Genomic DNA, 16,595 nt, shown 5'->3' with positions numbered 1-16,595 from the left:
AATTGAGGTCAGCGATGCGCGGAGCACTCTGTCTCCCAAGCAGGATTCGCCACGTGATGGTATGTTGCTAATTTTTACCTCCCTGGGGAGGATGCAGACAGGAGGGGAATCAAACTCTTGGAAAGGGGAGATAATAGCAGGACAAGGGGAAATGGTTGGAAGTTGAGGGAGGGCAGATTTCAGTTGGATGTGAGGGGGAAGTTGTTTGCTGTGAGAGTGGTGAGGTGCTGAACAGCTGCCCAGAGGCTGTGGATGCCCCGTCCATCCCTGCAGGTGTTGAAGGCCAGGTTGGATGGGGCCCTGGGCAGCCTGGGCTGCTGTGAAATGTGGAGGTTGGTGGCCCTGCATTGGTGGGGGGTTGGAGCTTCATCATCCTTGAGGTCCCTTCCAACCCAACCATTCTGTGATGCTGTGATTCTGTGACACAGACAGGAGAAGGAGGCCACTCGCTCAGTCCGGGCTGGGGGAGGAGGGGTTCGCACACCTGGAGGGGTGGCAGTGGTTGGAGGCTGGTGCTGGGGACAAAGGGTGGGCGTTTGGGTGAAGGAAAATGGAGAAACATTTAAACAGCTCATTGCTTTGGTGGTAACATAAATTGCTTGCTGGGAGTCCCCATAGAGTTCACACCCTGCACTTCGGTGAGGGGCCGGCACAGCCCGCTGTGGGACTTCAAACCTGTCAGCTTCTCCCCAGGTGTCTGAGCAGTGCCCTTTTCTGAGATGATGAACAAAAGTCTGTGGGTGGGATGGTTTCTGTCATTCAGCTCTTCCCAAGTACTTCAGTGCTGGAACTCAGGATGGAATTCCTGCTGCCTTTTGCAGCCCCTATTCCAGCACCCAGCTCTGACAGAGCTTTCCCCACTGCTGCGTGGCAGCAGCGGCTTTGTAGCGGTGGTTGTGTGAATGAGATCAGCCTTCCCAGATGTACAGTTTGGGAGAATTGTGGTTAATCTTTGCTCTCCAGCCTGGAACAGCATCCCTGTCCCTCGTGCCAGCCTCAGCCCATGGTACACCCAGGTGTGGGATGTGAGGAGGGTCGGTGCACTCCCTCTTAATAGCTTCTGCTAGGGAGCATCCATGGGAAGGAGAAAGAAAATGTGCTGGGGAAGGAAAGACAAAAGATCGCAGTGGAATTCTGGCACTGATGGCTCTTTGTGCCTGCGCTGGTTGGCTCAGCCTTCGCAGGAGGAATCGCAGAAACTTGAGGTTGCAGTGCCTGCTGTGAGAGTGACAGCACACGGAGTGGCAGCGCCGGTCAGTGGGGCTCTGGAGTGCTTTGTTGGATGGTGCTGGGCTGCTCCTGTCCCACGGCACGCAGAGCAGGGCAGATGCTGTGCATGAGTTTGGCCGTGGTTCATGGTGAGCTGCTGACACCCAATGGCTGCTGAGTGGCCCCAGGAGCGTGGCAGCCCCCGAGATGCTCTGATGATCCATCTTCCTTCCAGCTCTCAGTAACCACGTTCAGCACGATTGTATTCTGTCTCTAATGCCCTTTACTCGTCTCTCATTTCCTGATCTGATGCCTGATTTGGTGTCCTGCACCTGGGGGTTGGAACTGGATGATCTTTGAGGTCCCTTCCAAACCAACCATTCTATGATTCCGATTCTGTGATTTCCTTGAGATGCTTCATTTCCCAGGGCTCCCTCCAGACCCCACATGGCACGGCTCTGACAGCACAAACCTCCCAGCTCTGACACACCACCACCTCTCCCCTTCTCTTGGCCTTACCTTACTATTATGGTCTACTTGGCAGCAGATTTCGGGTCATCCTGGCAGCCGTGTGATGAAGCAGCATCACTTCTGGGTGCTGTGGGTGCAGACCTCCATCCTCAAGGGGTTAATGGAGGTGTCACAGCCCCACGGACCCACAGGAGCCAGCAGGTCCCACTGCTGGCAGAGGTGTCAGTTTGGGGCATAGGAGGATCTGTGCCTCTGGACTGCTCAGCCACGAGTAGCAGTGATGTCAGGGTAAAAAGGGAGCAGGAAAATGCCGTATTTGTGCCGTGGACCTTTCACTGTAGGGAATTTCTGTGCTCTTGGGGTTCTGCTGACGCTGAGGGTTATTCACAGTGACAGTCCGTGTTGTTGGCGAGGAATCATGGAATTGTAGAAGCTTTTGAGATGGAAGGGACCTCCACAGGTCCTCTGCTCCTGCTTTGGACACACAGGTGTGTGCTGTGCTGAGCTGGCTGTCCCACAAGGCCATTTCAGAACAGATGTTCGGAATCTTTTAGGCAGAGGGACATAAGAAATGGTTTTGAGTGGATTGATGTGTTTTCCCCTGAGGGGCTGAGCATCAGCAATGTAAAGGTCACTGAAAGATGGGGACGTGCAGGGCCTTCTGCTTGGCTTGCCTTTGGTGGATGACCGCTTCATAGCACCGAGATGTAAGCATCCCACTTGGAAGTTCTTTCCTCTCGTGGTCTGTGTTTTCAAAGCTGATGTATGGACCTTAGGCACAGGGCTGAGTGTGAGCTGGTGCTGGCAGAGCTGGCTGGGCTCTTCTAGGCAAGGCAGTGAGAGTGACTGCTTTATTCCCTGCCCCAAAAGGAGCAGCGAGGGCTCAGGCAGGTCAGGTTTGCTTTGTGCAGAGCCTCACTAAGAAATCCATTCTGGATTTATTCTCTGCTGGAAGAAAATGTGGTTGGGTTTGATGACCTTCGTGGTCTTTTTTGGCCTTAATGATTCTGTGCACTGGAACAGGTTGCCCAAGGAGGCTGTGGATGCCCCATCCCTGCAGGCATTCAAGGCCAGGCTGGATGTGGCTCTGGGCAGCCTGGGCTGCTGGTTGGCGACCTGCACACAGCAGGGGGTTGGAAGTAGACAAGCATTGTGGTGCTTTGCAACCCAGCCACTCTGTGATCCTATGATTCTTAATGACTCTATGAAAATGTAGCAGTAGAAGCAATTGAATGTATTTTTTTGCTTTGTGTATCTACAGTTAAGAAAGAATTGTTGGAATGCAAAAGAAAACAGAGCAAAATTCCTTGGGTGTGTATGCAGTGCTTCCAATTCCGTGCTGAGCTTTTGCTCCCCCTCTGCTGGCACAGGCAGAGTGCCATCAGTGTGCTGCAGGTTTGGGCTGATAGAGCTGACTGGCACTCCATGCTGTGCTCCCTTATCACATCAGTATTGGCCACAGAGCCTGGCCACAGCATGAGGTTGCATTGTTTCCTGTGCTGAACAATAGATCTGATTCATGTGCGTGTGCTGTAGGAGCAGTCAGTGATTTCTTGCACATACCAAAAATGTCAGCCCCGATGGCATCCCATACAAAAGCGATGCCGTTCCCCACTGCTTTTTTTTCCACTTTCTTTGAATTTCCTCCAATTTCAAAGATTTTTTGCTCTGAAATATCTGCAGTCCCAGGCACTGCTGCACCAGGCTCAGCCCTGACTGTCGCTCCCAATGCTCAGCCCAGTGTGTGTGCATCCAAGAAGTCACCCTGGCTTTGTGAGCATCGTTTCTCCATCAGTCCTTGAGCAGCAGAACGCTCTCCTTGTGTTCAGAGGACCATCTGAGCCACCCCTCCCAGCTGGGTGAGGCTGTGGTTGCCATCACCCCATATTTAAATAGATTGAAGTTAATTATGGGATTAGGAAATATCAGCCCCACTGCCTTGTAGCGAAGTAATGATGTTTGCTCAGGGGATGCTGGCGGGGTGGTGGCTGCTTTGCTGACATGGTGCCTTGCTGGATGGAATCATGCTTTGAATGAGAAAGAAGGGATGTGAAGGACTGCGGGATGGAAGGGAAAATCAAGAGACAGGTGGTGAACAGAGCCTGAAACGGGGTCCCATAAAATCTTGGTTTGTGTTCAGCCTTAAGCACAGAATAGCATTGATGTCTTTTGAGGGCTGGAAATGAATGTGGGAGATTGATAAGAAGGAAGGTTTGATAAGAAAATAGTTTACACTGAGGGCAGTGAAGCACTGCACTGTGAGAGTGGTGATGCCCCATCCCTGCAGGCACCCATGGTCAGGGCATGGGCTGTGAGCACTGATGGAGCTGTGGGTGTCCTCACTCATGCAGGGAGTGGGACCAGGTGACCTTTAAGGGTCCCTTCCAACTCAGACAGGTCCAGGATGAGCAGGATAGCAAGATAAGGGGAAATGATTTTAAGTTGAAGGAGGGAAGACTGAGGTTGGATGTCGGGGGGAAGTTGGAGAGGGTCCAGAGGAGCCACAAAGATGAGCAGGGCTGCAGCACCTCCACTACAAAGACAGGCTGAGGGAGCTGGGCTTGTTCAGCATGGAGAAGAGGAGGCTGTGGGGTGAATCATTGCAGCCTTCAGCACCTCAAAGGAGCCTACAGACAGGAGGGGAGTCAGCTCTTGGGAAGGGGAGATAACAGCAGGACAAGGGGAAATGGTTGGAATTGAGGGAGGGCAGATTTCAGTTGGATGTGAGGGGGAAGTTGTTTGCTGTGAGAGTGGTGAGGTGCTGGAACAGCTGCCCAGAGAGGCTGTGGATGCCCCGTCCATCCCTGAGGTGTTGAAGGCCAGGTTGGATGGGGCCCTGGGCAGCCTGGGCTGCTGTGAAATGTGGAGGTTGGTGGCCCTGCATTGGTGGGGGGTTGGAGCTTCATCATCCTTGAGGTCCCTTCCAACCCAACCATTCTGTGATGCTGTGATTCAGATTCAGTGATCCAAGGTGTTGTGTTGGTTCCAGTGCTCAGATGTGTTCCTTAGAACCATTGCCATGGAGGCACAGGCTCAGCTCTGGGAGTGCATTGAAGAGGAGCAGCAGGCAGTGCAGAATTTGCTCTATCCAATGAAGTTACTGTGCTCTTTGTATCTGTTGTCGTTTCCAGGGAACTAAATAAGAGGCATTACTTTGGGGGTCAGCTACATGTGTTGGTTACTGTAACTAAACGTGACTGCAGGCTGTGCCGTGCAGTACATGTGGTACCAAGTAGCTGGTTTGTGGAAGATGTAGGGCTTCCTTTCCCATGCAGAAGTAGCAACAGATGAGCCTGGGCTGGGCCAGGCCGGCGGTGAGGAATTCTGCTGTGCTCCTTCGGCTCTGATCACAACACCAAACACAACATTGATACTCAGTGCCTCAGCAAATTACAGATCGTTGCGGTTGGAAAACCCTCAGAGATCTCCAGTACAACACCACCCACCCCACACACCTGCCCACATCTCCCCCTGCCACATCCCACGTTCCTGGAACACCCTGGATGGTGACCCCAGCCCCTGGCAGCTGTGCTGTGCCCAGCCACTCTTTGGAGAAGAAATGCTCCGCTCTTCTGCATGGGTGTCGATGGGAGATGCTCTTCTGCATGGAAGATGCTTTGGTTGGCCTTCTCTAGGGAGGAAAGCAGCAGACGGTTGTATTTTGGGTTGCATTTCTGCTTAAGTGATGAGCTGTCGTGTGAGTAGGACGGGTGAAGAGGAAAGCTCGTGCCTCTGTGATATTTTGGGCAAAAGCAGTGTCGAACGAGGACTGGTTTTGATTCTGAGGTTGTTTACGTTAAAGAGAGAGAGTAAAGATGGCCACTGCCTTATTGCTTAATCTAGTTCTCTTAATGGATTTGCTGTTGATGACTCTAATCCGTACGAGAATCCCGGCGCTGTTGCAGTGAATGATGTTTAGCTCAGCTTAGCCCGCCGATATCCTCACTGGGGATTGGGGCTGAGCGCCTGGCCTCGCTCACAGCTGCGTGGGGATGTGGCTGCAAATCCATCCCAGAGCTGGGCCAGGCCTGGGGGGGGCAGAGCCCTTAAAGTGGGGCAGGTGGGACAGCAGTGGGTTGCTGTAGTCTGTGGTCCCCACTGAAAGGCTTGGCTTCTTTTTGCCCCATCCCTGGACACACCTGAGCTGTGTCTGGGTGAGGGGCTGGCAGCCCTGCCTATGGCAGGGGTTGGAGCTGGGTGGTCTTGGAGGTCCCTTCCAGCCCTTGGAAGACATGGGAAGGCACCATGGCAAAGCCTTGAGCAGCCTGCTGTAATTTGGAGCTGTTTTGAGCTGGGAATTGGTCTGAATGACCTCCAGACATCCCTTCCAGCCTGCGTCATTCTGCCATCCTCGTGTTAAATAGTTAGATGGGCTACAAAGCTGTAGGAGGAGCTCATGGGAGGCTGCAGGGAGCCTGGGGAGCCTCCAGGCTGCAGGTCACAGGGTGCTGGGGGGCTTTCTTCTTGGGGATGGTGGGGATGATTGGTTTTTTTTCCCTGTGTTTAGGAAAAACGTGGTTACTCTGTTTGTAAGCAGGACTTGGCTTTGGGACAGCAGGTCAGGAATTACGTGTGGTGTGGGCATCCTCCTCTGAGTAACACAGGGCCCTATAGACTGGCCTGGGTTGCAAAGGAGCACAATGCTCATCCAGTTCCAACCCCCTGCTGTGTGCAGGGTCACCAACCAGCAGCCCAGGCTGCCCAGAGCCACATCCAGCCTTGAATGCCTGCAGGGATGGGGATCCACAGCCTCCTTGGGCAACCTGTGTCCACCAGCACTCCAAGGAGGTCCCATGTCTGCTGCTCAGAGCCAATGTCCTTGGAATACTCCCGAGGTTTGCTGCCACGTGGGGGGAGCTGAAGGGCTCTTCAGTAACTCTTGCAGACTAATGAACACATCTGATTAAGGTTTGGCAGCTTTTCCCAATATTCCCCACAGCGAGCACCGATTCCCAGGCGGTTCAGTGCTCCGGATGGCTGAGAGCACCCTCCTCATTAATGGGTGGGTGGAAGCAAGTGGACTGGTGAGTGTGTTGGGCTGGTAATTGCATGGAGGCAGCACAGAATGGTTCCTCTGCCATCCCTGGGGCCGTGTGCAGGTGGGACCCCTTATTGGGTGGGACCCCCTTACTGGGGCTGCCATGAGCGGAGCCCTCAGCCATCCGGGTTCCCTCCCCCATCCTCAGTGCTGTTCCCAGGTGTGGGTCCATAACCTGGGCCATCACCCATGCACAGCTCCATCCGTCGGTGATGCTGCTGTTCTGCATTAAAGAACTCTGCTCTGTTGGTTGTGTGGGAGCTCTGTGCTCACCCGGTTGCTTGGTGTGTTTGCTGGGGCTGCTCGCAGGTATCCTGTGCTGTGGTCTGCAGCTTGTAAGGTAACATAAAACGACTTCTGATGCACTGCAAAGCTTGGCAGCTGCTGGAGCTGGAATCCTGAAGCTTCAGTAATCCACATCCCAAGCAGATGAGCGGCTTCTGTTGGGTGGCTTTAGGGTTGCCATCAAGGGAGAGGTTTTGTGCACCACTGAGTGGGCTGAAATAGCAGCAGGAATAACAGTGCAGGGATGGAAGGTCGTTCCAGTGGTGGCTGATGGCTGAGAGGGGCAAATTCCAAGCACAGCTCCGCAGTGTGAGCTCCGTGGGCATGGGGTGGATGGGCACAGGGCTGTGGTTCCACAGCACGTTGGCTGATAGCAGGCACTCCTCCTGGTGTCACTGTGGGTAAAATGGGTGAGAGAGATGAGGAGCTGTGGGGATTGTTGAAATTCACTGGGGAGAAGAAGTGGAAGAGAGACAGCATAGATTAGCTGCAAACCAGGGCTGCGTGGAGCCGCTGAGCCGTCTCTGAGCGAGAAAACAGGAAGAGAATCATCGATTCTGCAGAGATGCAGAAAACAATGTCCCTCTGTTGGGGTTGTTGTGCTGCTGCCCTTTGGCTGCAGACAATCCCTCGCCTTGTTGTGGGAAGCGGCACTGATGGGCTCTGTCTGAGCTGCAGGTGATGGGGGATGAGCGTCCCAGCCTCAGTGCTCTGTGCTGGGAGACAGGCTGGGAGATGCAGAGCTTCGTTCCAAAGTGTGATAGCATTGAAGGATGGGGAAGTTTTACTTAACCAAGAGGTTCCCTTTGGCAGCTCCACGAGCTGAGCACTTGGATGCTGATGGCATCTGGATGAGTGTTTGTTGGCTTTGTCCCATAATAGGAAGGATGTTCTTCCCCTGGGTCTTCTGGTTTGGGGAAATTTTCCCAAAAATAGCCAACCCATAACCATTTCTGTTCTGTCTCTTGTTACTGTAATGAATAACAGGGAAAAAGGGCTTAAACAAAACTGCCCAGCCAACCAAACCAACAAAAAAGGCTCAAACTGAAGTCTCCATTCTTCTTTTTTGCCAGCAAAACCAGAGGAGCCCAAAGCAGCCGACGCCGTGACAGGGAACGACATCACAGCACCCCCCAACAAGGAGCTGCCCCCCAGCCCCGAGAAGAAGACAAAGGTAAGAAGACAAAGACCTCCCACCTTCACTCTCTGTGCTTCCATGGTTCCCTTTGCTGGCTTTGCTGCTTCTTAAGCCACAGCCACGAGTTCTGTTTTCTGAGCCGCCGCCGGGGAACCGTTCTGGTGAAGCAAACGCCTTCAGTTCTGCAGTGCAGCCTGGAGCACAGTTGGCTGAAAAGGGGTGTAACGATTTGGGGTGAGCTTTTATTTCAAAGGTTTCTCTGCTTGACATCTGCGATGCAGAAGTGGTCAAGGTATTCGGTAACAGTGTGCTGTGCTGATACTCTCCTTGTTGACAGCATTACTCTACAATGTGATTACATTACACTTAGCACAGAGGTGTCCTGCTCGGGACCCCACACTCCCTCACCTTGGAGCTGCTTGTGAAGCATGGCAGAGCTCTGCCTCCAGCAGCATGCAGCCCTTGGCACAGCCCACGTTCCTGCAGTTAGCACAGGGCGGGGGGCGCTGGGCCATTGGAGCTGATGGGCTCAGACCTACAGCTTGCCATCCGCCGTGTGCCTGTAGTTTGGAAAGCAGCATCTTGCTTCCCGCATGCAGGACTGGATGCCAGGAGCAGCCATCACTAATCCCAGCTTTAGCAGTGCTTCCTTCTGTTGCTTCGGATGTCGCTGGAATCAATTTTTAGCAAACTGAATGGCAAAACTCCACTGGGCTCTGAAGGCATTGGAGCTGCTTCCTCTCCGTTAGGCTCAGAAAACAGAAAGCTGATGCTTCTTCTTTCATTTTAATTACCGTTTTCTTATGTTCTTGCAGCTTGATGTTTCGGTTTACCGTGCGCTCTTTTTATTTTTTTGTTGTGTTTTCTTTTGTTTTTCTTTCGATCCCGGATTTTGCTTTTTGAAAACCCATAAAGCCTGCAGCATCCACACCAGCAGCAAAGCCCACGGCAACGAAAGCCAGGCCCGCGGCCGCCACCAGCCCCAAACGGCCGGCCTCTGCCACTCCCGGCCCCCACAAAAAGCCCACCAGCCCCACGGCGGGCCCTCCTGCCACCACCACTCCCAAGCGCCCGGCCAGCAGCGCCACGCGGCCCTCCACCCTCACTCCAAAAGAGATTAAGCCAAAGGTAAGTACTGGCGTGCTGCTGCGGGGAGCTCCGAGAGCTTCACGTGCCCCCACTTCTGCCCAGAAGTCAAAACTAATGCTGATCGTGGAAGGATAAGGCAGCAAATGTGATTTACTGTGTTAGGAGGCGTGCAGTTGTTGGGCAGTGAGGAACTGGCGCTGCCCAGAGCTGTGGGTGCCCATCCCTGGAGGTGCCCGAAGCTGTAGGGGGGTCCTGGGCAGCCTGAGCTGTGGGGCAGCCAGCCCAGGGCAGAGGGTGGGTCTGGAAGTGGCTTTCAGGATCCTCCAACTCAACCATTCTACAATTCTTTGGCTCTGTGATCTTAAAGAACCCTTCCAACCCAACCATCCCATGGCTGTATAATCTTTAAGATCCCTTCCAACCCAACCCATCCTATGGCTCTGTGATCTTTAAGGACCCTTCCAACCCAACCCATCCTATGGCTCTGTGATCTTTAAGATCCATTCCAATCCAACCCATCCTATGGCTCTGTGATCTTTAAGGACCCTTCCAACCCAACCCATCCTATGGCTCTGTGATCTTTAAGATCCATTCCAATCCAACCCATCCTATGGCTCTGTGATCTTTAAGGACCCTTCTAACCCAACCATTTTGGAATTCTTTGGCTCTGCAATCTTAAAGGACTCTTCCAACCTAATCCAACCATTCTGTGGTTCTATGATCTTTAAGGTCCCTCCCAACCAACCATCCTCTGGCTGTATGATCTTGTAGGACCCTTCCAACCCAACCATCCTATGGCTCTATAATCTTTAAAGACCCTCCCAACCCAACCATCCCATGGCTCCACGATCTTGTAGGTCCCTTCCAACCCAACAATTCTGTGTTTCTATGATTACTGACATCAGCTTGTGTTAACCCACATAGAGCATCAGGTCTCAGGCATTTAGTTCTCACAAAGCTGAATATGAAACTTGACTGCATTCCCATGATTTTCCTTGTGAGCTGTCTCAAAGCACGCAGTATATTTTTCTGTTTCTCTATTTCTTGTCATTTTGAAATATAGGTACACTGCAAACCCAGGGTAGCTGTTAAATCCAAACAAAAGCATGGGAAAACTGGATGGAGAACTTCAGTATTAATATTGAAAGAGGAAAAACAGTTTGAATACTTGAGAATTTCCCACGGATTGTTTCTGTATGAAGGGCTGGAACTGGATAATCTTTAAGGTCCCTTCCAGCTTACGTCCTTCCATGATTCTATAACCATTATAGAACTGTGCAAAGATAACTGGTACATTTATGGGCTTAGCAGACATTGTAGATTTGTAATTCTCCTCTAAGAGATCATCTGTGGACCGTTCTTAAAGTGTTTCATCTGAAAGCTCAAGTAAGGCATCCCTGCACAGTGTTAACATCAGGGAATGGCCCTTGGGTTTTCCCTACGCTGACTCCTGAGGCCTTTCTGCATCGTGCAGACCTGGAGCTTACAGGCATGGAAATGTGGAGCATCCCTCCCCAGCCCTTAAAGATGTAGGAATGGAATCAGCTTTTGCCTGAAATCCTGTTGATATTAAGTTGAATTTTAAGGTCTGGTGAATTTTCTGCTCTTGGTGAAGTTGACAAATGAAACTTTTTCACCTCTTATCTCTGCTTTAATACACATTTGGCCAAGGTCCTGTCTGTGTCTTACTTGTGTTCAAGGATTTACCTTCTAGACTTAAGAATACCTTCTACATGAGAGAAATAAACCAATTTCTTTCATGCTTTTTGCTGGCAGACGCTTTGAAGAGGCTGTCAGTGAGCTGCTGGCTGTAACAGAACCTGTCTGTTTCCAGGTCACAGATGCAAAGAGCCCGGATAAGAGGACCTCGCTCTCAAAGCCTCCATCATCTGCTGCTCCTCGTGCTGCTGCCAGGAGCACCGCCGCCACTCCTCGGACAACGGCCACCTCCCCTGTGACTGCAGCTGCTGGGGCAAAGAGCACCACTGCCTCCCCACCCAAGAGGCCAACATGTAAGCATGCCCTCCTTTGTTTCCAGCAGGTCTCTTTCTGTCCAGCTGCTGGTTCTTGGTTGAGTAGCACCAGTGGTTCATGCAAAGGGATGTGTTCAGTTCGTCGTGTTGCTGTGTTCAGTAGTTGTGTTGTCAGCACCCTGTGACACCCACTTGATTAAAATTAGTCTCTTAATAAGCAAGCAGGGTTGATTTGTGGTTAATGCAACTACTGAGCATTGATTTACAAGTAAGGACTCAGCTGCTGTCTGAAGTCTGTCTCCAGCTGGAGTCTGGTGGCTTTTCCCCTTGACCAATGCTTGGAGAGCTTGGAAATCACATCAGCTTCACCCAATGCCTGTGTCCATCCAGGGCACTGCTGCCACGAGGAAACCTCCCATGAGTTTAACACAGCCAACACAGCAGCACGTTGGCCTCCTGAAAGCATTATTTCCACCCATCTGAATAGTTTGAGAGATGTAACTTCAGATGAAAACATATTGAAATGTTCTCATGTGGTTGGACCTCATCATCACTTATCAGAATGCCATGGAATCATAGGATGCTTTGGGTTGGTTCCAACCCTTAGATTTTCCACTGAACTTTGAAAAACTAACGCACATCAGTTGCTTTGCTCTATGAGTCCCAGAGCATGAATTCATAACCCGTGTTTCCTAAAAGAGTAATGGTGTTATAACTGTGCTGGAATATATTACACTAGAGGTACATCCCACGCTTTTTTTGCTCAGGGGGAAAATATAATTAATCCTGTGCAGAGGAAGTGTTGCACTTTGCAAGAGCTGTGTGCCTTAACTCATCCTGTGGACATTCTGTTAGAATTCCTTTTGTTTGCTCTGTTATGCAAACTGCAGCATTGAATGCTTGACACATTTTAATGAGTTCAGCTGAGTTAATTCCCCCTTCCAAAACTGAGGTGCAGACAAAGGAGAAGTGTCATCTGATGACATCTGAAAGGAGATGGAGTCACTGATGCAGAGACAGGGGGAAGTTGTTCCAAGTGACAAGATGTGCAGTGGAAGGGGCTCCTGTGCTGTTGAGGCTGTGGGACATGGCAGTGTGCAGAGGGGAAACTGGGACGGTGATGGAGACTTGAGGGCAACTGGAGGAGCTCCACCAGGAAGTAAAGCTGTCCTGGGAGTGCAGAAGGGAGGCAGGGTTGGTGGATGAGCCCCAGCCCTGCAGGTGCTCGAGGCCAGGTTGCATGGGGCCCTGGGCATCTCTTCTGGTGTTTGGCTTGAGGTTGGCAGCCCTGCCTGCAGCACTGGGTTGGAAGAAGGGGGTCTTTGAGATCCCTTCCAACCCAGCCACTCTGTGACCCTATGAAAGAAGGGGGGCTTCTTTTGGAAGGGGACAAAGTGATGGTGCAGTGAAGGGTGAATGGTGCTGTGAAGCCTTGAACCTCTGCAGGTCAGGCAGAGCAGATGCAGCTCCAACAGGGTGCTCCAATGGAGAGGATGGAGAGCTGGGACTCATGGCAGCGTAGCATTAGGCCAGATAATAACTTTCTGGCTGAGGATGGCATTTCAGAAGGACATCTGCTCTTGGTTTTCACATGTTAAAACCCACACCCTGCCACATCCCTGAGGCTTGCCCAAATGTTTTATCATTCTCGCTATGTAAATGAGTGGATGGTGGCTTCTTTGGAAGTTGCATGGCATCACTTCTTTGGTGCTGGCAGTCAATCTCCCTACCAGAGAAGAGGTCTGAGTTATGTTCAGTGCTTGGCCCACCATTACAGACCATTTTCCCAGTGCTTCAGCATCACTGCTGCTGCTGTGAGTGGGCTTCCAGCACCTGGTCCTGCTGACAGGAGCAGAAATAATCACAGCTCCTTATGTGGCAGTGTTTGCTCCTCGCACCTTCGTACCAAGCGCTGCCCTGCCCTGCTGCCAGCAGTCCCAGTCCTGGGGTCTCAAGGAGGGAGATCCATTTGGCTCAGGAGGACCTCGTTATGTGATTGGCTTTAATTAGCTATCTGTCCGTAAGGCCTTATTAAATTATTCCGGTGTGTTTCACCTCATTAGGAGATCTTGTGTCTTATCTGTGGCGTTTAACTGAGTGCTTTTTGCAAACTCTGGATGGGATGACCAGGCTGACCTGACCTATCATTATCTGCCCCTTTTTTCTATGCTGATGTCATTAAATTTCCCCCCCAGCCCTGCAGAGTACCAAAAAACCCAAGACTGTTACAGGAAATGGAGCATTACCGTTATCAACTCATTCAAATAACGCTCTGTTTGTGTATTTCAGTCCATGATTTTTTACCTTGGTGGTAAAAAAATGTCTGTGGTTTTGTTCTGCTCTGAGAAAAGATGTGTTCCTGGTTTAGTGACCTCTGCCTGGGTGGGATGTAATCAGGGCAGCATCGCTGGGCTTTGCTCAAAGGCACATTTTCTCTTCAGTGATTGATTTTTATACAGTTATAACAGGCACCAAAATGTGCAATAACCTCTGTGCAAGGAAATTGGCATTGGTTAACATTGATCTACCAGTGACACCAAGCTTCTGGGTGGACAGACGTTTGTTTTTGCTGTTAGTTAAAGAAAGGCTTTTGAAAGCAGTGAAACTGGGGCAGATGAATGTAATGTTGGAGTGAGTGCCATCGGATTCTGGAAGTTATTTTAAGAATAGAAGCAGTGTGTGGTGACCTCTGGGTCAGGAATTACACGTGCTGTGGGCATCCTCCTCTGTAACACAGGGCCCTATAGACTGGCCTGGGTTGCAAAGGAGCACAGTGCTCATCCAGTTCCAACCCCCTGCTATGTGCAGGTCACCAACCAGCAGCCCAGGCTGCCCAGAGCCACATCCAGCCTGGCCTTGGATGCCTGCAGGGATGGGGCATCCACAGCCTCCTTGGGCAACCTGTTCCAGTGCCTCACCACCCTCTGGCTGAAAAACTTCCTCCTCACATCCAACCCAAACCTCTGCTGTCTCAGTTCAAACCATTCCCCCTTGCCCTGTCAGCACTAACCACACGTTCTGCACTGCACAGCCATCAAGACGGATGCAAAGCCTGTGGATGCCAAGAAGAGCACTGCGAAGTCCCCGTCAGGTAATTCTGCAGTTTCCATCTCCTCAAATCCTTTGTTTGCAGCCGCTGTGCCTTCGTGGCCCCGGGGCACTTTGTGGCCGTGCCATCTGACCCCCCCCTTTCCCATCACCCCTCCGATGTCCCTGTGCTCATTGCAGCAGACCTGGCCCGCCCTAAGAGCGCTGCTGGAAGCGCTGTGAAGAGCAGCTCCACCACCCCCACCACCACCAGCACCACCGGCACCACCAGCACCGCAGCCGTGCCCGGCGCAGCCGCCAGCCGCCCCAAACCCAAACCTGCAGCAGCCAAACCCACCACCACCGCCAGCGCCGCTGCGGATGCAAAGAAACCACCTGCAAAGGCTGCGAGCAAACCCAGCGCTGCCCCCAAAGCGCTGCGCCCGACCGGCAGCGCTGCTGCTCCAGACCTGAAAAACGTGCGTTCCAAAATCGGCTCGACGGATAACATCAAGCATCAGCCTGGTGGAGGAAAGGTACGTTTCTTCCAGCCTGAGAACGCTGTGCTCTCTGAAACTGTAGCTCTGAAGTGTCCTGGGTGCTCATTGCTGGTGTTGGTGGCTGTATCCTCGCTGCTCTCCTCGTGTTTATGCCCTGCAGAGCTCCTCTTTGGGTTCTTGGTTTGTGCACAAGGCATTAACAAAGCAGTGAGAGTGGTGTACAGAAGGAATCCACCAGAAAAGCCTTCCTGGCACATGTACAGGAATTCACAGTGCTGTGGTTCCGTGTTTGCTGTGCATCCTCACGTAGAAAGTAGTTGGTTTTGGGAGTTCCAACCTTGTCTGTGTTCCAAAATGTTGCCTTTGGAAGGAGGATTTGAGTCTGCTGGATGGTACAGAGGTGGAGTAACGCACTGTGATGCAGGAAATCTGGATTCAGGAGCCAGTCCCACAGATCCTTCCCCAGGTGTAGGAGCAGGGGCTGTGGTCACTGTGTCAGACCTAGAGCTGAAGTTAATCTGCAGCTGTTGCTCTTACACAGAACCATAGAACCACAGAATGATTATGGTTGGAAAAGACCTCTGAGGTCATCGGGTCCAGCCATCAACCCATGCCCACTAAGCCATGTCCCTAAAGGTAGGGACTTCCAGCTTTCCCAGCGAAGGACATCCGTACCCACACCAATTCAAGGAACATGCTGTGAGCTCTGTTGGCAGAGCTTTTGGGGTCCCACCAACATGGTCACTGGATAAGGATGGGATGCAGGTTCTCCACGTGCAGCTGCAGCCCACAAGGTCATGGAATCGTAGAGTTGTGAAGGTTGGAAAAGACCACCAAGCACAAGCACCAACCCTTCCCACCATGCCCACTGTGTCCCAAATGCCACTTCTGCCCTTTGGATGAATTATGGTGACCCCAGTAAAAGAAATGTTGGATGAGCTGCAGGGAGAAGTACGTGCATAGAGACACTTGAGGCTCTCCATCAGTAATGGGCTTAAATTGCATTTTCACTGCCATGTAAATGGTGCAGGTTTGGGGGTATGCCTGTAGCCCTCTCCTGAGGGCTTTAATCATTTTGTGGGTATCCATAATAATAAGATGTTTATCGGACATTGTCTAGCAGGTACCCCCATCATTGCCCAGCAGAACGAGTCAGCAGCTTGCCTCTAGTCAGAGGGCTTCAGATTCCACAAAGCGGAACAGATTCACCCACTTAGCTTTGCTGCAGCTCTGCTGCAATGAATACCCAACCTACAGCTTCCACCTGGTGCCAGGAGAGTGCAGGTGGTGCCGGGAGCCCAGATCTCCTCGTTGGCACGTGGAAGTCAGGGTGTTCCTTTGTGGGGCTGTGTGTCATGGAGAGCATCGACGTGTGCATGGAATTGGGCTGCAGAGTTACGAGTGTGTGAGCTGTGCTCTGTCACAGTGTGGTCCCCTGAGCTTTGGAGCTGTGGGAGATCAGCCTTCACTCCACAAAACAGTTTCTGCAAGTGACAGTAAGAAGAACTGCAGAACGTTGAGGCGAGCAGAACAGAGACCCTTCCAGTACAACACACTGCAAATCGAGACCAAACTGATGTTCAGAAATGCTTCTGATACCTGCTCAGACAGGAGCATGGCTGTTCTGTGGTTTAGACCATGGTGGGGTTTGGAGGGTTGCAGCACTCTATGGCTTGCAGGGTTACTTGTTGGTTCAAGGGGATGCGTTTTCACATCCTGTTTGACTGCCCTTTGTTTTGTTGCCGTTTTCATGGAGGTGCTAAATTTGACCTTTGAGGAAAGTTGTCTTTTTTGTACTCTTCTTTATGCTGGGTGCTTCCAGGGCATCAGAACGCCTCAGTGCTGAGTGCTGAGGCTTTGCTTCC

General features: G+C 51.7%; 1 protein-coding gene across 10 annotated transcripts in view; it reads left to right on the top strand.

The window, feature by feature from the left end:
• The window catches only part of MAP4 (microtubule associated protein 4), a 120,060-nt gene that overhangs the window by 91,036 nt on the left and 12,429 nt on the right, over positions 1–16,595 (top strand). For 8 of the 10 annotated variants that reach the window (XM_031608287.2, XM_031608288.2, XM_031608289.2 and 5 more), the window contains 5 exons: positions 8,077–8,177; positions 9,057–9,269; positions 11,065–11,242; positions 14,235–14,294; positions 14,432–14,766. In XM_031608287.2, coding sequence (XP_031464147.2) covers positions 8,077–8,177; positions 9,057–9,269; positions 11,065–11,242; positions 14,235–14,294; positions 14,432–14,766 — 887 coding nt within the window. The remainder of the gene's footprint in view (positions 1–8,076; positions 8,178–9,056; positions 9,270–11,064; positions 11,243–14,234; positions 14,295–14,431; positions 14,767–16,595) is intronic. The other 2 variants (XM_031608290.2, XM_090143285.1) reach the window with 2 other exon arrangements.

The sequence above is a fragment of the Phasianus colchicus genome, chromosome 6, assembly GCF_987193195.1.
Source record: "Phasianus colchicus chromosome 6, bPhaCol1.hap1.1, whole genome shotgun sequence".
NCBI classification, from domain to species: domain Eukaryota; kingdom Metazoa; phylum Chordata; class Aves; order Galliformes; family Phasianidae; genus Phasianus; species Phasianus colchicus.
This window is presented reverse-complemented; position numbering and strand designations above follow the sequence as displayed.